We start from the raw sequence: 22,007 nt of genomic DNA on the forward strand, positions 1-22,007 counted from the left end.
CAGATGACACCAAGTTGGGTGGGAGTGTTGATCTGCTCGAGAGTAGGGAGGCTCTGCAGAGAGACCTGGACAGGCTGGAGCGATGGGCCAAGGCCAACTGTATGAGGTTCAATAAGGCCAAATGCCTGGTGCTGCACTTTGGCCACAACAACCCCCAGCAGCGCTACAGGCTTGGGGAGGAGTGGCTGGAGAGCTGCCAGTCAGAGAGGGACCTGGGGGTGTTGATTGACAGCCAGCTGAACATGAGCCAGCAGTGTGCCCAGGTGGCCAAGAAGGCCAATGGCATCCTGGCTTATATCAGAAATAGTGTGGCCAGCAGGGACAGGGAAGTGATCTTACCCCTGTACTCGGCACTGGTGAGGCCGCACCTGTTACTGTTTTGGGCCCCTCACTACAAAAAGGACATTGAATTACTTGAGCGTGTTCAAAGAAGGGCAACGAAGCTGGTGAAGGGTCTGGAGCACATGTCGTACGAGGAGTGGCTGAGGGAACGGGGGTTGTTTAGTGTGGAGAAGAGGAGGCTGAGGGGAGACCTCATTGCCCTCTACAGCTGCCTGAAGGGAGGTTGCAGAGAGCTGGGGATGAGTCTCTTTAACCAAGTAATAAGTGATAGGGCAAGAGGTAATGGCCTCAAGTTGTGCCAGGGAAGGTTTAGACTGGATATTAGGAAGCATTTCTTTACAGAAGGGGTTGTTAGGCGTTGGAATGGGCTTCCCAGGGAGTTGGTGGAGTCCCCATCCCTGGAGGTGTTTAAGAGTAGAGTCGACATAGCGCTGAGGGATATGGTGTAGTTGGGAAGTGTCAATGTTAGATTAATGGTTGGACTGGATGATCTTCAAGGTCTTTTCCAACCTAGAGATTCTGTGATTCTGTGACTTGTTGAATAGATCTCAAGAGTCCTAATTTGTGTCCTTCTGCTTTAGATAATAGACCAACATAATAAAGAGGTCCTATTAAACATTGTTTCAGCAAACTGGAGAAGGAAATACTGACCTATTTGGACTGGATTCCCCTTGTTTTAGTCCATAGCAAGGCCACAAATTCTGCCCATACTTGAGTCACCAAGGAAAGTGATTTGGGAGCTTTACCACGAGATCATGAGGCAAATTATAGGTGACTGAAAGGGAAGTGCTTTGGTTCTGGAATGGCTAAAATGTCCAGTAGATCAGTATCAATGGAGTAATTTAGCTGGTTTAACTTGGTAGCATTTCTACACTTCTCCAATGCTGGTAGTTTTTGTCAGAAGTTAAGATGACATAATCAGTCCTCAGAAAATCCAAGACTGAACTTTGACTTACTTATGTTCTTTGTTGTCGTGGTTTGAACTTGTGTGCAGTGTCTTATGTGTGGCATAAAACTGGGAATCAAATCTGGCAGTTTGAGAAAGTAATCACATCCCTGATGAAGATATATTTTGTCACTTAAAACACATACTTTTGCTTCACCAGCGTCCAGTGCTGTAGGAAGCAGCATATAATTAAATGTTGCTGAAGAAGGTGATTGTCAATCCGAATTCAAGACATGCAGGTCAAAGCAGCATTTGTGTCCTTGTGTGCTGGCTGCTAAGCCTGCTTCAAAGTTACAGCTTCACCATTAGGTGGCAGTTTCATTTACTCTTATATTTTCTTAAGGTATGTTTTAAGTCTGAGAGGTTGCCTCTTCTTCCAAACTGAGGAAATCTTAACACTGCTTTCCACACCACAGGCACCTCTGTGAAATTCAGTATCACAGCAGAGTTATACTTTATAGGTAAGATCAAGCATTTTGCTTTTTCAGGACCCAAGAAATCAATACTTCTTAAATAAATAATGTAATCTAGTAATTAAAGAAATGAACTGTGATGCTGTGGAAGGTTAGAACTGTGTGAATCTGTCAGTTTCATAATTTACTGGGAACTGTCTTCAATATTTGAATACTTACCTTTGCCATTTTATAACTTTGTTTTTTTCAGAGAAAATGCACACTCCCATGTTCCAGACTGAGGGAAATCAGTTAGTAGTTCTTTCTTACTTTAAGTATGTTCTCCAGCCACAAAGTCCCTGTTTTTGTTGCAACCTTATTAAATGACTGAGTTTCCTGGAGAGCTGGAACTAGAATCTACAAACAAATTTAGTTCTGAAGTGTTCTGTTAACACCGAGGGAAGTTAGACTTTGAAAAAAATACAGCCCTGCTGTATTTCAAATATCACATGATAAAGACCTTGATTTAAAAAAAAAAGGCGAAGAGAGGCTAAAAGCAATGGCTTGCAATCCCAGGCTTCAAAATGAAAAAATGTAACTGCATCCCGGGTATGTTTAGATTGATCCTTTAAACTTTATCTCATGAAACTCTCAATGAACATTACATCCTGATATTTTTGTGAGTTCAGGGTTTAGAAGTGAGAGATTGGTTTTTGCTCAGCATCAGTACTCCCACTGCATCTGAGAAGCTAAGGACTGAACAAGCTTCAAAGGCTGTTCTTCCTCTCAAAGTACAGGACCTCCACGCCAAAGCTGAGCCACAATGACTGAGACATTATGGAAAAGGTTTGCATTTTGTAGGATTTTTATAGTAAAATGGCATCTGCCTGGTGCACAGCACACAGATTTCACTTTGCCTGGTCACTGGTACAGTTGACCAAACTCCATAGCTGTCATATTCTCAGTTGCTCAAAGCCTGGCTTTCTGTCTGGGAAAGAGTGCTTTGCCTGTCTTCCTTTGGTTATGTTTTTCTGATGTGTTCTTCCCTTTGTGGAGGTGGTATTCAGTTTAGCTGACACAGGAGGAACATTTATGCAGTGTAAAGAAGCAGTGATATGCTCTGGAAGACCAGGTGGCTGCAGGTGTAACCGTGTGTCTCCCAGGAGAAAGGGTGCAATGTGACTAGATACAACCCTTATTGCTTTAATATCATACACAATGTTGTTCTGACATGAAGGCAAAGTCAGCCCCTTAACTCCCATTGAAGATAATGATATTGTGTTTTTGGCAGCACTATGTATATTCAGTTCCATTATTTTCCAAAGTCGGTTGGAAATCGGAAGGAGAACAGGTTTGAAACATGTAATGAAATTTTATTTCTGTTTTAGAGGTAGGAATTATGTGATGTACTCTGTTTATTACGTTGTGAAAGTAGGTAGCCAGTTTTGCTGTTCTTTGTACAGGCCTTTTGCACAGTAACAGGAGAAAGAAAAATATGAAAGGTGGGGAAAAAGAAATGCCATACTCTGATGCCATAAACAGTAGGAGGGGGAAATCTGACAGGTGAAATACATACAGCTAGCTGGTTTTAGATTCTTTTTTGCAATGTACTTAATTTCAAACTGAAGGATTCCCAGTAGGCAGCTGTTACATTCAGGTTCAAACAGTTCCTGTCATTATGCAATAATTTTTGTCTAAATAATTTCTGAAATGGTACAGGATCCTCTAGAATGTAGAAACCTCCAGACTATAAGTTCTTCGGTTTCCTTACATTGGCTTTGATTCAGCTTTGCATCTCTCTGGGAGGGCTTCTAGATGGGGTCATGAATATTTTCCAAATTAGGGGCCATCTGAGGCCATCTGGGACACGAAGGCTTGATACCAGTTTCATATGCAGTTCCACTAGCATGCTTCATCCCCAAATAAGAGCTGTGGGCTTCCCCCACCACACTGTCCTTACTGCAGAGCTTTCACTGCTTGTTACCTCTTGTGCTTGGTTGTGTGACTCCTTTGAAATGTGGGCAGATGTAAGAGGCACGTAAGTGGGGCTGCTCCTATTTGCCCCTGCTTGCCTGAGCAACACCTGAACCCTGCTCCCTGCAGCTGAAGGCTGCCTTTTCAGAGTTGCAGCCCAGCTTTCTCATCCCTTTCCTATGGACAGAAACAGTAGGGCTGTAGACTGCAGAAAGCCCGAGAGCAGGGGTTAGATATCACGGGAACAACAAGCTGTTGAAAAACTGAAAGAATGCCTTCAGATGTTGTAATTACTATTTTTCCCCCCAGTTTTCATTGGTAATGATTAATGGCTTTTATCACTACAGAGAAATACTGTTTGAAACAGTAAAAAATGTCAGACTCCCCCCCCTCCCCCCGCCCCTTTATTCAGTCTTGTATAATGAGGGAAGAGAAATATTTTCATTTCTGAAGTAAACACAATTTGCTGGTAGGGCCAGTTGTAGTCAGGCTGTCTCAGAGCCTGGAAAACTTCATGATGGATTTGCCACAGCCTTTATACAAAGTTAATCTGATAGCCACGCTCCCATCTGCTTTTACCATGCTTTGTTAAATTGTGTTGGGCTCCATTCTAATAATCTCACTTTCTGTGATACACTTTAGAGGTTTGGCCAAATAATACATGTGAAAGCCTTCTCCAGTCCTCCAAGCATACATTCGAATGTCTGGCCATCCCCCAAACTTATCTTGGCTTCCATCTTTGAATGTTCTCTTTGTTGTTCTCTTTGTTCTGATTCATTCCTTTCCTTACAGAGTTAACTCTTACTAGGAATCTATTTCATATTCATATCAATGAGAGCTAATTGCTGTAAGAGAATTGTGCATCTAATTACCTTTATGGGTAATTTTCAGCAAATAGGTAGTGATTAACTGTCCTGACCTTACCTGTGATCCCACTCAGCTAAATGGGATGGCTTTTTCAATTTACTCTCCTAGTTCCATCTCTCCCCCACTTCAGTGTCTGGGAGACATTTTAGGTGAAAGCAAACCATTCTTTCCACTGTACAGAGCATTAAGGCTGTGGCTGTTGACTTTTTTATAAAACACCTATATTTTTATTAGAATTCAGAATCTATTCATAGAGATTGAACTTCCTGTCTGCCACCCAGGTTAGCAAATATGTTGTACTTGTGACAGGTAGCTTTATTCCTCCCCCTGTCCCAGATTTCCTCAGAGCAGAGGCAGCCCTGCAGGTCATTCCAAATAGTGATTTTAGGGTGTGGAAAACCTATCTTTAGGTTGAGACTACAGAACTCCTGTTTTTCTCTGTCTAAGGTATTTCTGAACTCTGGTCTTTAGGAATGAGTGGCTGATGTTTGAATTCCTCACCCCACCCCTGGGACAGGGATATCAACTGTATCGTCCTTACTGCTGTTCTGAACAGTACAAGGGCTAACACTGATGTGGTGGGGGAATCAATTCTTTCTTGCTATTAGTCTGCATGACTTTCAGGTTTAGCATGTAAAGAGGTTGTTCAGGAACCTAGAGAACACCACGGTGAAATGAAGCTTTTTATTACCTGCCTACTCATTGCAAAGTTCCTTCCCAGGCAGTTAATTCTGCAGGTAGGCTGCCTAGCATCGAGTGAAGGAGTTGTATGGAAAGTGATGTCATGCAGGAAATGCAGTCACTGATAAGCAGACACTGAATTTTATGTTTGAGTCAATTTACAGGCCTGAAGAACCCCTTTTCCCTGATGGGCTGCATTTAATCTGACATAATTTGATGTAATGGATCAGAAATGTTGTAACAAAATACATCACATCTGGTTTGCTGCTAGAAATCTGGAGAACAAATGTCCCTCTGGACTTTATGACAGTGGACAGAAGTGTTTTAGACAGGATAAATAGCAGGTTATTCATGATCAAAACTCTCTTAACTCGGAGTTTTCCGTTATGTCTAGTATAAAGAGAACAATACAGGACATGGGTACATTCTCACATCTTATCTATAAGTGGATGTAAATGTCTTGATATGGGTGACAATGTGACTGCTTTCCAATTTCAGTTAGGAGCAGGAGAGATCCAAGCATTTCAGCAAAAGTCATAGATACTGTAGAAGGAGATTTGAAAATCTGCACAAAACCAACATTTTCAGTTGAATATACCTGGTGATTTCAGTATTTGGTCTTGTTTTGAATCAGGCCTCAGGAACTATCTCAGTAAGTCAATGGACAGAAGCAGCTGAAGAAGATTCAGCCTTACTTAACTGTGGCATCAGGCTGGTGCTTTTGGAGTAATGACACTCTTCATTGTATTCTGACTGCTGCCCTGAACTTCAAAGTGAATAAAATGAGCAGCACAGTGGTGAATGTGAAAGTTTTAGGGTCACAACAGCTGTCATAATTTATACATCTACAGGCCTTTTGACCAAAGGATCTCAAAGAATTTGCCAACACTGACTAAACCTTCACAGCTTTCACAAGAAGTGGGATTTATTATCTTTTACAATTCCCATCAAGATCATTGGAGGCTCTTGGAGCTCAGAGAAGAACAAAAAGATTAATGAAACTCTTTTCTCCATGAATACAAAAGTTTTGGGTGGAGGGTTTGGGCTGGCTGCTGTTGTATGTAAACCCATCCATTGACTGCTAGTCTATGCACTTAGAAGATCCTGCACCACAGCCTTAAGCATTCAAAATAGGCTTGTAGGAGTTTAATAATGGTATGATTTTGCATAATTATAACCAGTGTTTTGGACTATGAATTGTTAACTCTGTCCTTAGCAAGAGATACTGATTTTGTAAGAGAGAAACTGCACTTTGATCATGTTTGGAGTCAGAGAGGGACAGGTCATGGACATTCCTTTAATTGTCTAAACAAGGAAATTCTGAGTCATCATTAGTACCAAAGCAGCATACATGCCTATGTCAATTCTTTTTTTCTTCGTTTTTAATCTGAGTTTCTTTTTTTTATAAACACATTTCTTTACAGGTACCAGAGTCATACAGTGGAATTTGGTCTGCAGGACCATCATGTTTTCAAAAGGCAGTGCCTATTACTTGAAAGTAGGCCTTAATTCTTTTTTATCTGCTAGTGAAATTTACAGGCTTGAACATGTATCTCTTGCTTCAGCCTTCATGATCTTGGCAATATCAACTGTCATCCCATGCCAGCTCTAGTTTCTGCTTCTCTTTACCTCTTTATCATGGTTGCAATAATTGGACAGTGGTTGCAATTAGCTGGGTGATCAGCCCTGGCTGTTGCATCTCTGCTGATGACTTCATTAGGAGTGGACAGAACCTGTGGGATGCCTGGAAATCAGTGTTACCATATCTGCACTGTCTGTACTTCACTGACTGAGCATTGCTCTCATGCAGGCACCACCCTGGGATGAATGTTTTTTGCAAATGTTTTTAGGGAAAGCAGCAGCTCTGCGATAGGAGAAGAGGCTCTGAAAGGACCTTCCCCCAGGTCCTAGTATTAAAAACTCAGCTTAGTTTATCTTATATTTTAAGTTTGGAAGTTGCAGTTTGAAACCCCAAATTACATGTTATCCTGTATTTTTCCACAGCATGTATGCTGTTGCTACCCTCCTAATTGCTGTCTGCTCTTTTGTATCAGGCTTCCCCCAAAGATGATCAATTTGCCAGCTTTTGTGAGTTTTGTGATATTCCCATTTCCATGAAGCTGCTTGCCTTATGTTAGTTATAAATAGTTACTCAGCTCTTCTGCCTTTTCAGCGTGGCAGTCTCTCACTTCTGGCCCCTCCTAAATCAGAGATTTCCTAGGTTGAAAAATTGTTGCTTTCTCAAAACCACTATGGTGTACCTGTGATTTTTGTGGGACAAGTTTACCCTACTATTTGTAGACCCATGTTTTCCCTGTGCTCCCTGTCCTATTAAAGCACCTCCTCCAGGACTTTACAAAGTTCAGGGTTTTGGGGCTGTCAGATGAGAAAAAGGAAGAAAAGGAAATTGAGGGTTGTCTGGTCCATGCTGTGAACCTTCCTTAAACCAACAACCAGAGGCAAGATGAGTTACCGTTTTTCTTTCCAGCATTCAAAAAACAGAACTGAGGGAAGCGTGCTTGTGCCTTTACACAAGGTTATGAATGTAGTTACATTACAGCATTGTTTTTCAAAGATGGTAGGCTGGTGATAACTGTCTCTTTAGTAGCTTTCCCACATCTGTGGATTTTAGAGCAGAGCCCTCATCTCCTGGATATTTGGGGAAGTAATGCAAATTTTACTGCTGAGAGCCACCCTCAGAAGCCTTTCAGTTTTCACCTGAGAGTCAGCAGCCACTGGGAGATGTTGACAATGTGTGACACACCAGTTCAGTGAGAGCATCCTGGCTTGTGGTAGAAAAGGACTGAAAGCACAATAGTTGGATGTTTTTAGTGGAGTCATATGTTTGGTTCCTAATGGTAATTGTTCTGAGATGATTCAGCAGAAGTAAAGAATTTGCCCAAGGACATACAGTGCCTGTAGGAGGGCAAAGTTTTGAATGTTATATTTCTTCAGTCTTGACAACATGCTGTAAGCCGCATTCCTGTTAATGCGATAACTCACAAAACAAAATCTTTCCCATCTCAGATCAATAGCAACTTGCAGGTGTAAGGTGATGTCTATGAAATGGTGCAATATCCAGTGAAATCAGTGCATTCTGATACTTTTCATAGAATAATCATGGTTGAAAGGAAAGGAATCTCTGGAAGTCTCTGTCCCAACTGCCTGCTCCAAGTGGGACCAACTTCAAGAGCAGAATTGGTTGTTAAAGGCATTATCCAACTGAGTTTTGAAAATTTCCAGGGGGGGAGTTTCTACAGACTTTCTGTTGCAGTGTGTGGCTACCCTCATCGTGTAATTTTTCCCTTCTAATTTTCTGGAATTCCCCTTGCTGCAAATTGTGTCTGTTGCCTCTTTTTTTCACTGTATAACTCTGAGAGGAGCCAAACTCCATCTTCACCATAATCCCCCTTTCTTGGTGAACACTACTTAAGAAGACAGTGATCAGATGCTTCATGCAGTTTGACAGTGCCATGAAGAGGACTCAAAGATGTTTGAACTAAACAGAAGACACATCATGTTTCAAACTGTATCACCCATGTAATGCAAACTCTCAGACTATAATTTTAGTAGCAGATTTCCCCATGCCTTCCCCATTACACTCCTTGGCTTTGAGGAGCAATTCTTCTACCTTTAGCCTTCTTGCCAGAGATTTCTTCCCAAATAGCTGTACACAGCTCTGTAAATGTTAGAGTGACATTTGGAGTAAGTTTGAAGAGCCCATGTGCTCCTTCTTGGCTCCCCTGTGTCTCTGCCAAGCTTCAGTATGGCAATATAGCCTTGCTCGTCACCTCCCAGGGCTAGCAGTAACATTTACAAGCTACAGTTTCCTCTGTCTGCAAATATTTCCACTGTGCTACTCTGTGCTCTTACAGCTCCTCCCTAGCCAAGTTCTTTATGATTACAGCCTGAAGAAAGGAGATGCAAAGTTTATTAGATAATATTTACCTTTCATTGTGTATTAAAGGATTTTTTTCTTTAAGTCCCCACCTGACAACACCCCTTAATTAACTTATCCTCTTTTGTGCATGTTGACAATAGGAAGAGGGGAAGCACATACCAAGTCTGATGCTGATGAAAACTGGTACATACTTCTTCATAGGGTAGCTGCAGGTTAGCCTCAGGAGCTGGGGAGTTGGTTCATTACAGAAGTTAAACAAAGCTAGAATTCAGAGTGCAAAGACTTGTGAGGTTTATTAATGGAGGGAGATTTGGGATCCTGGATCCTAATATGCCTTCTCTTGGTCAGTTTAAAATTTAGAAGGTCTCCACTGAAGCTTTTGTGGTAGACATCAAAAATCTGATGCAATTTTCCCTTACAAATGGTGAAAGCTTCACAGTTTTAACTAGTTCCTTGGAGCCCGCTTGGAACTGAAAATTCTCAGGACCAGTTTACAGGGTTTTGGTATTACATAACCTCCTTATAATATTGAACTAGAAAAGTGAAGTGTTAATTTTGGATTCAGAAAAAAACATTTGTGTAGTTCTGAAAAAAATTCAGAACTTCTTCCCTTCATAACCAAAGTAATTTCAATGTTTAAACTTTATGAATCAAGCTAGGTTGTTTTGGGGTTTTTTTTGTCTGAGAAAGGACATTATAGCACTCGCACTGAATCCTGCACTTTCATGTGTGTGTCTTGGGGCTCTTCAGTTTGCCTTCTTTGCCTAGATTTTTGTATGTCTTCCATTTTGTGGATACTTAGGCAATAATTTTTTGTGCAGTAATTTGATGTTTCTACTTGTGTTGGGAAAAGCCACAAAGGAAAGGGATAGGAAATATATAAGATACTAGAACAAGGAAGAGACAGCAGTATGGAAAGGGAAATGGTGAATCAGGGTATTTATTCTGTTCTGACTTTCTAGATAAATAAATAGATGTGGTTTGCATTTCAGGTGTTCTTCAGGAATTTTTTATTTTATATGAACCAACCCACACTTCTGGTTTATTTTCAGACTTAAATACATGTTAAAAGTAATAAAATGTTTTAAATAATATGATGAAATAAATTTTGCAAGGTTTTGAAAAAACGTGTTTGATGAAAAATATTCATCTGGATGTCATCTGGCCTATGTAAACATCTGCTAGCAATTTTTGTCTATAGCAGCGGCCTTATAAGTGGCAATTATTATTACTGCTCCACCAGTATTCCTGCATCCCTGAAAATGTGGTGAATGCCTTGAAGCTATCTCTATTATCTCTCTTGTTTGCTGCTCATTTGGAAATGTTTTGTACACATTGTGCTGATAAGTGTGTCTTATGTAATTATTCTACTTTTAGTGCCTGTTTAGTCTTAACTGACATACACTATTCAAATTCGAGCATTTGAATTTAAGAAAGTATACAAATCAGAGAGAAGCCAGAGGTGAGAAGCAGAGGAGACAAATTTTAGAAAATAAAAGCTAGGAGAAGTTGAATGAAAGGGGTTTACTTAGTCTAGAACAGAGTGAGGGAGCTGGGGTAGTGGCATGCTGAGCTTCAGGATACGAAGCTCCTTTTGTAAAGCAGCTGTATACCCCACTGGGAGTAGGGAAGGAAGGCATCAGCTTAATCTGAAGCAAAGAAAAATTAGGATTGATGTTGCAAAAATACTTTTGTCTGTGAGGGAGACTAAGCACCAGCAAAACCAGTCCAGGTTCTTTACATTTCATTTCTGTGGTTGTATGTGCCAAGATTTTAACTGTTGTTAGTGCATAACACTAGTTAAAGTGCATAACAACTGATGATAAAGCTCCTGACATCTTGTCAGGCTGAAATCTTTAAAGCAGAATACCTTTGTTCTTACTATCACAATAAACCTGTCAATGGCTGATTAGTGATATTATTTGCAGGGCATTTTGCTAGACTAATAAAACCCATTCTTATTTCTAATGTAATGGCTCTCATTAGGTGGGTATTTAATGATGGTTTTGTGTTCTCTGTTGTTGTCCCTCTCTGTGCTAGTGAATTACATTTACATCCCTTCAAGCTGCTCTTTCCTATTTGGCAGGCTAAGTAAGCTGAGGTCCAGTGGCACCTAGATGGGAGACAAACCAGGGAAAATCAAATTTGCTGCAAAAGCTGTCATAGCACATTTAGTAAACATGAACTTTTCTTCTGGGTCAGCAAGGAGCAGTGCCAGACCATGGTACTGCTGGCTCCATGCTGCCAGGGCTCTTAGGGCACCGACAGGCCTGCCCACAGCCCAGAACCCCGTGTCAGCCCCCTGGGGCCATCAGCCCCTGCCCCAGTGATGCCACAGCAGGGCCAGTCTCCAGCTCCCCACAGCCTGCCTGGCCATGGGTCCTGCTGAGCCGGGCCCATGTCCCATCCCTGTCACCGTGGCCCTGCCTGGCAATCGTAGCACCTGATCTTAGCCTGACCTGCGAATTTATTTCCCGGCCTGACCTCGGACCTGCCTCATCGCCGTGATGTTTCCTGTGCTCTTGGCTGAGCCTGGCCACCATCTGCAGGCCTGTTGTGCTCACCTCCTTGAGTGTGTGGTACAGCCCTGGGCAGCGAGGGCCCGGCCCTGGGAGCCCCACAGCTCCTGGCTCCCATCCTGCCACATGACGTGTGCGAGGTTGTAACTGTTTGTGAGCACTTAAAGTTCCCATGACATTTTTTCCACCAAAAAAGGAGCATTATCTCCTGGATCCTAGTCAGATTTCAGTCTGAGTGATTACATTTGGGCTCCCCAAATTACTTGACTGACTTCTTTTGTTGAAACTCATCTATATGGAATCAACTTGGACAGGAATGAGGATTTATTTTTCTTTTTTTAGGCCTTTTTTCAGTTCTGGGTTTGTTTGTTGTTTTGGGTTTTGGGGTGGTGTTTTTTGGGGTTTTTTGTGTTTTGTTTTTTTTTTTTTTTTTTAAATTTTGCCTGTAATTTTGGTTTTCAGAAAATCAAGGCTGTTTTTATTTGTGGCCGTGTGTATCTGCTGGTGAATATGAGAAGGAAAGACATATGCTTTATAATGCCTACAGGAAAGTTTTGTCTAGTTTTGCATTTTTGCAGGAAGGTGGAAATGTTTGCTCTGTATTTCCTCATAGTTTTAGACAAGCCTACCTGTTTTCCACACTTGCTCCTTGCCAAGTGTCTCATGACTCTCCAGTTGGTGATACTTGTCTCTGGAACTTCTGCACAGTGGGAGTGGGTGGCCATAGCTGACTCTTTCAAATGTAGCTAGGGGGAGTACATCATGTGCCCTGACTTGCTGTCGGCAGTGACTTCAGCTAAACTTTTCATGAAGGGAGGATATTTTTTTCCTTCTTTTTGCACTGTCATCTTTCTGGAAATTTCAGGAAGAAAGCTATATTGTAGTCTGGGAGGCAGTGCAAAGAGAGCACAGGGAAGAAGAGGAGACTACGGAAAAACTAAAAGGGAGAAGAAAGGAAAGTGTCAAAGAATGGAGATTAATGCAAGAGAAGGGTTAGAAAGCAGGAGAAGGAGCATGAAGGGGTCTTGAATATTTTTCTGTCTGTATTCTAAGAATGTGCCTGTTGCCATCTCCCCAGGAGGTTTATGCAGAGCCTTGTGGGGAAGCAACAGTGAATTGCTCCTTTGGATGCTAAGTGTAAAATTAAAGCTGGCAGGGTCTCAGAGCACAAGACTGGGAAGCTAATCGCTCCTAATAACATATTGATTTTCACAGATCTCTGGCATTCTGTCAGGGTGGTTTTGAATCAGCACCTGGTTTCTTCCTCTTCCCATCTCCAAGCTAATGGCAATGAAGCTTCTGGCTTTGGGATCACAAATAAATGCCACTCTGGATCTTTTTGTCTGTACAAATCTGTAGGTCTCTGAAACATGGTTTCACCCACTGCTCCTATGCAAGTCTCTGTGAGACATCCAAGTATAATAGCTACCCTAAAAGTAGAAGGGTGGAAGTAATATACATGTATTTTAAACGTGATAACTGCTGCTGCATTTATGGTACTGAACAAAAGCATTACAGACCCATTGCTGCAGATGGCCAAGGACAAATGAGTGGATGCCTGTATTCAAGCAGAAGTGGCCAGCACAGGTGCCTAGGAGGCTGAGGTCACCTAGTTGTTGCCAGATTACATTCAACCCTGAGCAGTTTTGCTGTATGTGTTGCTCAGCTGTAACATGCCTTCCTCGAGTTCTGGGGACTGACTGTCAGGACAAGGAGATAGGTTTTATTTGTATGACAGCTACTAGGCAATACCCTCCTCTGAAGGGGTATTTTCATAGCTGGAGGGAATGGTCTGCTTGCAAGGAGATGTGCTGAAAAAGTTCCCAGATTCTCCAGATGGTGAAGACTTGCAAGGTGAGAATGAAATCTCTTTATTTTTAAATAGTGCACAGGCAGTCTGAGCTGGGCCAGGCTCAGGTCAGCATAGGGCACACACAAGAACAGAACATCATCATCTCCTATGGTTATGTGGACACTATTTCAAGTATTTCAGGCTATTTAATTTTATCTGCTTGATCGTTACAAGGATTCATTGCTCCCTGTTTGTAGCAGACTGGCCAGAGAAGGGACAGTAATACCTGATTTAGGCTACTGTGGGATGTCAGTTGAAACACTGTCTAGACTTTTGTGCCATCTTCAGCAATTCTGGGTGTTCTTCAGGTCCTTCTTACATAACTATAATAATAATGGTTGGGATTTCTTGTCTAAGGACAGTAATTTTCTGGCAGTGGGATTGGAAGGACATGAAGGGAAGAGACTCCCAAGTAACAAGTGATAGGACAAGAGGAAATGGCCTCAAGTTGTGCCAGGGGAGGTTTAGATTGGATATTAGGAACAATTTCTTCACTGAAGGGGTTGTTGAGCATTGGAACAGGCTACCCAAGGAAGTGGTTGAGTCACCATCCCTGGAGGTATTTAAAAGACATGTAGATGTGGTGCTTAGGAACACGGATTAGTGGTGGACTTGGCAGCGTTAGGTTTATGGTTGGACTTGATGATCTTAAAGGTCTTTTCCAACCTAAATAATTCTATGATTCTATGATTATTACCACACTTTCAGTTTGTTGTCTTCTAGCGTCTGCAGAAAAAACTAGTGTTTCCAAAGCACCTAACGCACGGTGCTGTGGAGAAGGAAACAGCAGAGCTGGGGCACTTGTGTCAGCTACTCCCACTCATAGTCCTGATATCCTCCAACCCCCTTCTCGCAGCTATTCAGGCGCTAGGGCAAGCAACTGTTTCATGCAAGGCACATCTGAGCTGAAGGCGTCAAAAGAGCCATTTCATGCTTGACTGCATTTTCTAATACAATCTGCAGAGAGAGAGAGGAAAGAGCAAGGAGGGTTTGTGTGTACATACGCATTGCCTTTGAGTGTATGTATAATATACAGTACATTTAGTTCCAGCTTGCAGCTGTGGGTGGCAAGTGAGAGGTGCAGACGTGAGGAGGAAGAGAATTGTGATTTGAAAAGAAACCATTCCCCCACCTTGAAAAAGAGGCTTTCTTTACTTCTGTGTTTCTTGGCCAAGTGAAGCTGTAAGTCCCCAGGGCAGCACTGACAGCTGGTACCCAGAAGGTGTACGTATGGCTGCGTGGGTGTTGTGTGTAGAGAGCTTTGTGTGTACAGACCATGACCGTGTGTGGGGAGCGCAGCTAAGAAAACTGGTGAATAGGGATGCTGTTCACAGTCATGTTATTTTAATGGTGCTCCCAGAAAAGTGTTCTTCTTAATGGGTTTGTATGTCCCATGACCAGAGAAGTGCTGCATACGAGCTATTAGTGTGGTGGGTCGCTGCACCAGCAGCACAACCACAGTGATCCCCACCAAACATTTTGTAACCATATACATGTCTCCTCTGTCACTTTATCAGCTTGATACTTATATCCTTATTTATCACTTCATTTGCAAATTTATTATAACTGCAGTTCTGTTACTGGCCATTGTGGAGCCAGCCATGGGTCATTTCCAGCATGGGTATATGGCTGTTCCTCAGTCTTCTATCCATCTGCCCTCTCTAGCAGCTGACATTTAGGCATTGAGGGGACATGAGGATTGGCTCTGCCAAGCTTGCTGTTTCCCTCTAGAAGTTCTGCTCCTGTCAGCTTGAGTGGCGTGGCTGGGAAATATGGAACAAAGGGGTGAAACATAAGGAGAACATCTAGATTCCAAGTACGTATTGTTGCAGTTGATTAAATTAGATGGGGTGTTAGCTTTCTGGGGTGTGTGTAGGGTGCCTGGTGAGAATCCCAACCCTTTGAGAAAACTGTAGCTAAACTGGATGAGGCACTGGTAAGAGTGCTTTATGGAGCAATACATCCACATGCCTAGGGAGCTGAACAGGTCTTTTTTTTAACCTCTGGGATTTTTATATGTAGTTTTGTGGTAGAAGTCCTCCGTGGAGCAACCTCTACAGCTCTGCCTTTGGTGGGGGTTGGTTGTGGGCAGAAGGGAGGCTCTGATGCATACATTAATATATTTATGTAGATTTGTAAATTTTGCAGATGAAAATGCTTTGGAGCATATTCCTGGACTGAAACAATGATTGCCATTGCTGTAGTGGTTCCTGCAGTTCTATCACAAGACTTTAATTCTACCCCTTAGAGGAGAGTATCAGTTTCTGCAGGCAAGACCTTGAACAAATAGAGAATGTTAAGTACTATGACTCCTTTCCTCAGCTGAACATCCCATTTTCTTTGACACCCTCAGAATAACAGAAAAATATAATTTCTTTCCACGCTGATTTTCTTTTTCCTCCTCCTGGCTTTTGTTGTGCCTCCATCTCCTGACTTTTCCTGTGTTTGAATGACACTTAAACTTTCAATGGAGTTTGGTTTATTCCTTTCTTCATTTGCAGTGCCATCAGTTGTGTCAGCAGAGGTCTACTCACATTAGCTGTTAGTAAGGAGAGGAAAAATATAAAATCACGAACCAGCACAAATATTATGTAGAAAAGACCTGTTAAGGAAACTTGCTTCATATGGTTGTTTTTCTTTAAAGTGCTTGCAATGGAATGAAAATAAGCAACAGCTCTTAAAAGTACCAGGAATAGGAACTCTGAGCCTTCAAAGGCAAGACTAAATGCTCTAGTAGAAGTGTTGTAGACATCGTTTAAAGCAGTCATTACAGGTAGTGCTAGGGAAGGCTGGACTAATAGAGGAGATTTCATTTTCTGGAAGATGTGAAAAAGGGAGGCTTTGCCAGCTCATTATCACAAAGGGGCCCTGTGCTAACACACTTGTCCTTGGGGATTTTGTCTCCATGGGTACCTCTGCCTCCATTTGTGGTGAATACCATATCTTTACCTTTGCTGCTTATACTTGTTACATAGAGTTGCTGGATGCAGTTAAACAGGTGCTGTGTTTTTCCCCAGTTACATACCTTTGTGGTGAGTGGTATGGTTTCTGTTAAACACAGTGTGCTATGATAGATGTCAGGGTTCTCCAGGAGTGAAGATAGCACAGAGGTGTAACTTTTTTTAATTTTTTGCAATTGTTTGCCGATTCCTTGCAGAGGCCTCTATCTTGAGCTATGATGGCAGCATGTACATGAAGATCATCATGCCAATGGTCATGCATACAGAAGCAGAAGATGTGTCCTTCCGTTTCATGTCCCAGCGCGCTTATGGGCTGTTGATGGCAACCACCTCACGAGACTCAGCTGACACTCTGCGCCTAGAGCTGGATGGAGGCCGTGTCAAACTTATGGTCAATTTAGGTATCGTATAAAAACCTTCCGCTGCCCCTTCACTATTAGTTTGGGCTTGTGATTAGTGGTTTTTTAAATAATTTTGTTTAATTTCTGTTGGTTTGATTGGATTGATTTCTAAAATAACTGCTGAGACCTTCATAATGATATTCTCTTGCGGAGAGGAATTCTCTTCTGCATTGCTGCATGAAGATTTGCTGTCAGTTCTTCGATACGGACAGTGTTGTTTTTTAAGTCTTTAAGTTTTTAAGTTTCCTTTCTTGGTCTGGGACTGGTGAGCTCTGTGTGAGACATGCTGCTTGGTCCATCTTTTGATCAGTTACATCCCTCATTCATCCAGCATCACTCAAAACAGTCAAAGCCAAACGTGGGAGGGAAGCAAAATGGATATGGTGGCAAGCAGAAGTCCTGTGAATCCCATACCCTTTACAGAATTTGGCAGTGTTTGATACAACTTGGTCTGTTTTACTAATTTGCTAATTATTTCTATTTTCTAATTGGTCTATGTTTCAGCCTTTAGGGCTTTTTATATCTAGTAAAAAAGCCTAGGGTTTTTTGATTGTGTCTTTAGTAAAATGAAGGCAGCAATAGTAAAAGTGCATCCACCCCCATCCCAAAGGGTTGTGTTCTGTCTCCTTAGAGTTACACTTTCCCAGAAAATAATATAAAAAGACAATTAGAAACAAGTCCAACAGTGACAACAATGAAAAAAAAATTGAGAGTGAATGTGCTGTTAGATTAACCTCAATCCCTTTTCTTGCCAGACTTTAAATACTGTACTGAATGACAAATAGCCTTTTTAAAGAATGTCAATACATGAGTCGAAGCTTTCTTTCACTTTTCAGTGATGGAAATTATTGCTTCATGTGAATCCCGGAATATAACTAAGAAGAGATTCTGAGTCAAAGAGGCAGAACTATCATGATAGTGCAAAATGTTAAACCTCTTTTAATATGTAGGGTACTCTATATGAAGATGTGTGCATGGTCTGTGAAAACTTGTCAGCTTTCAAAATTCTAAGCTCCACTGGAACAAGCTTTTGCATTTTTTGAACTAACAGTATTAGCATCTTCAAAGCCCTGCTGTGGTGATATCAGGAGCAAACCATGTAGTGGCTTTGTTTGTAGAGGGCAAAAAAATCATTATACACCCATACCTGTATTAATGGTTCTTGTTTTTTAACTCCTATTCTAGCTAGATATGGTAAGTTTGTGAAGGTCTTGCTGCACCAGACGTAAGCTTGAGCGGTGATTTTAGGGTTCCTTGTCCTAGCCTGGGCAATATGTTGTCCAGCAGTTGTCTCCCAGAACTATCTTTTATTTTAAAATTGCTTCTAGTGTCTTTTTGGCTTTGAAAGTGCAAGTCAGACCCTAATGTCTGCTTTTGGAATAAGAAAGTGAGGAGGACATGTTCATGTCTCTTAAACGCAGAGTCTCCATCTAAAGGACTATAGAAACCCTTGCTTTTTATTAAAAAAATAAGTGCAAATTAGAAAATTCAGTGTTACAGAGTTCCTGTTTGGAATATATATATGTGCTCTGCTTAGATTGACTGAAGAAGTGTAAAGCATTATTATTATAGAATCACAGAAAAGCCCAGGTTGGAGGGAACCTTGAGAGATGATCTGGTCCAAACTTCCATTGGAAAGGCAACCTAGATGAGATTATCTAGAACCCTGTCCAATCCATCTTGAAACTCTCTACCACATCCCTGAGGAAGTTGTTCCAGTTTGCTCCCTTCCTAGATAGGAATAAGAAAAAAAAAAAAAAAAGAAAAAAGAATAGGCATGTGTCTATGCCAGCCTACAAATGCCTAAAGCATAGCCATCTCATCCACTGCCACAGCAATGCTACAGCCTTAGCGTCGGGGTTCACATTATGCTACAGCCTCCAGAGACAAACAGGAATCATACAGTCTTGTAAGCCTTTTCTGATCGCAGAAAACCTACAAAGCGCTGAAATTTTTCTATTTTTCCAAACTGTGTATCATTCAAAAGCAATTTTCTCCCCAGTTCACACAACATCCTGAGTACCATAATAGGCTAATGCAGGCTGCTTAAGATAGGAAAAAAAAATATTAATCCCTTCATTTTCTCCCTTCCCATTTCTTGTAAGGTACTTATTAACAACCTCTTAGTCCTCTAATTTCTAGCTTTATCACAGAATCATAGAATGGTTTCGGTTGGAAAGGACCTTAAAGATCATCTAGTTCCAACCTCCCTGCCATGGGCAGGGACGCCTTCTGCTAGACCAGGTTGCTTAAAGCCCCGTCTAACCTGGCCTTGAACACTTCCAGGGAGGGGACATCCACAACTTCTCTGGGCAACCTGTTCCAGTGCCTCACCACCCTCAAGTGAAGAACGTCTTCCTTACATCTAATCTAAATCTACCCTCTTTCAGTTTAAAACAATTACCCCTTGTCCTATTGCAACAGGCCCTGATAAAAAGCTTGTCCCCATCTTTCTTATAAGACCCTTTTAAGTACCGGAATGCCACTGTAAGGTCTGCCTGGAGCCTTCTCTTCTCCAGTCTGAACAGCGCCAACTCTCTCAGCCTGTCCTCATAAGGCAGGTGCTCCAGCTCCCTGATCAACTTCATGGCCTTCCACTGGACTTGCCTGAGCAGGTCCATGTCCTTCTTATGTTGGGGGCCCCAGACCTGGACGCAGTACTCCAGGTGGGGTCTCATGAGGGTGGAGTAGAGGGGGAGAATCAGCTCCCTCGATCTGCTGGCCATGCTTCTTTTGATGCAGCTCAGAATATGGTTGGCTTTATGGGCTACAAGCACACATTGTTGGCTGACAGCCAGCTTTTCATCCACCAGTACCTGCAAGTCCTTCTCTGCAAGGCTGCTCTCAATCCCTTCATCCCCCAGCCTGTATTGATACCGGGGTTTGCCCTGACCCATGTGCAGGACCTTGCACTTGCCCTTGTTGAACTGAGGTTCACATGGGCCCAGTTCTTGAGCTTGTCCAGGTCCCTCTGAATGGCATCCTGTCCCTCAGGTGTGTCAACCTCACCACTCATCTTAGCGTTGTCTGCAAATTTTCTAAGGGTGCACTTGATCCCCCTATGTCATTGATGAAGATATTACAGTACTGGTCCCGGTACAGACTCCTGAGGGACAGCACTTGTCACCGGTATCCATCTGGACATTGAACTGTTGACCACTACCCTCTGGATGTGATCATCCAGCCAATTCCTCATCCACTGAACAGTCCAGCCATCAAATCTGTATCTCTCTGATTTAGAGAGAAGGATGTTGTGAGGGACTGTGTCAAAGGCCTATATCTGAAAACCACCTCATCAAATACCCAGGTGAGTCAAACAGAGCAGCTGTGTAGCAACACTCCTGTAAAACCATTTCACAGACTCCACTCTGTGCAGCAGTCTGATGATAGCCATCTCTGCCTATATTAACTTTAAGTGAAGGAAAATTTCATAGATTTCCAGGGTTTCTGTGGAGAACAACTCAAGAGAGTTGCTGTTGAGTGTTCTTACATGTTCAAGGAGAATCTTACACAAAACTCCAGTGCATGTATACTTATATATGTGTGTCTTAATTTTCTTCTGATCTAATACAGTTGGTGCTAATAATCTGACAAAATGGGATTTTTTTCCTCCCACTGTTTCCTTTCTTGGCATTTATTGCTAGCCATTTTCTTCTCAGAGAATAAACTGGAATCACTGGAAGACTGTCAGTGGCATGCTTCTGTTGAGGATGTGATGGGGCAGCTGAGTATCTGCTTAGCTCTCCACTACCCCCTTGTAACCTAGGGCCAGTTCTTTTACCTTGCATGTCTTAGTTTCTCTCCTTGTTGAAGAGAGAATTCTTTGCAACCTTCCAGGGATGTGGTAGTATTTTAGTAAGTGCTGCTTCTATTGATACTCTCACTTGAAAAGTATTACAGCATGAAAACTGCCAGACTTCATAAAAAATTATCACTTCTTCTGAGAAAAGTACCACTTGTTTGATTCTGTTATATCTTCAACTTCCTTTAAAAGCAATGAGAATAGGGGAAATTGCTCCTTTTGGGTGTTCAGGGACACCTAGACTTACACCCTATGTGAATATGAGGAGGGTGTATTTAGATTGCCCTGAATATACTTGTAATTTTTTACAACTTACTGTTTGCTTTCCAGTTTTCCTTCTATCAAGCTGGCAGACAATATTTTCCCTCAGGGCTTGTAAACGTTGTGTGCCTGATTGGCATTGGTCACTTTTATTATTGGGTTTGTTATGCCATCACCTGGCCTAGAGGTGGACTGTTCAGCTCTTACTATCTGGCTTCTAAAAGACGTGGCTAAAGCATTGACATATGGTCTGCACACTTTTGGAAAGAGATGTGTCACTGATGGTTTAATACAGGGATAAAATCTGTAAACCAAACCCTGTGTTAACTGAAGGCTAATGTTGTGTAGTTGCAGGGTCTGAAGCAATGTGTATGCCAGATTTGCCAGCTTTTCAGCTGGAAACTCTTGTGAGGCTGAATCTTCCCCCCAAAGCGTCCACAGGCTGCATCAGTGGAAACCTGTCAGCACTCTCCTTCTATGCCTGACTCAACAGAAGTGTAGTTTAGACTACTGGAACATGAATTGAGCTTCACCTCTCCTCTCCAGATTTATAAAGATGTCAGATATATTCCTTGAAACAGGACTTATCAAAATGGCAAAGTTACCTTGCTGTTGAAGAAACAGAATTTGAGGAGGAATCACCTTACCAGAGCCGTTCATTTTCAGTTGTTTACTGTAAGTCACATCTAACTCTTTAAGGAGACTGTTCATAGCCAAAATGTCACAAATGAGAACCAAATCTGTATTATCTGATCCTGCCAAAATCCCCTTACCAGTGAGAAAGAGTCGTCACCACCACCTCTGAAGACCTGGGCATGCTCATTGCTGACTAGCTACATGTCAGCATCCCCCTGACAGTCTAACCCATGACAGATGTGTGTAAACAAAGACTGTTTTGAGTGGTGAGTTATTTAATTGTGCTTTTCTTATAAGTCATTTAATACTATTACTAAGAACTGTTTCTTTCTTCTCTTCTTTGATCTATTCCACTTGATTACTTATTATCATTTGTGTGGTTATTAAGGTCTTTCCTGTGTTGTTTTTTATTTTTTTTATTTTTTTTTTTAAACTCTTCTGTGTATTTCAGTTGTAAAGCTTTCCCATACCCC

General features: G+C 41.9%; 1 protein-coding gene across 1 annotated transcript in view; it reads left to right on the plus strand.

Moving 5' to 3' along the window:
* The window catches only part of NRXN3 (neurexin 3), a 1,036,119-nt gene that overhangs the window by 344,612 nt on the left and 669,500 nt on the right, over nt 1–22,007 (plus strand). The window contains exon 10 of the mRNA XM_074868521.1: nt 16,632–16,835. Within this exon, the coding sequence (XP_074724622.1) occupies nt 16,632–16,835 (204 nt within the window). The remainder of the gene's footprint in view (nt 1–16,631; nt 16,836–22,007) is intronic.

Source organism: Strix uralensis, chromosome 4 (assembly GCF_047716275.1).
Source record: "Strix uralensis isolate ZFMK-TIS-50842 chromosome 4, bStrUra1, whole genome shotgun sequence".
Classification (NCBI taxonomy): Eukaryota; Metazoa; Chordata; class Aves; order Strigiformes; family Strigidae; genus Strix; species Strix uralensis.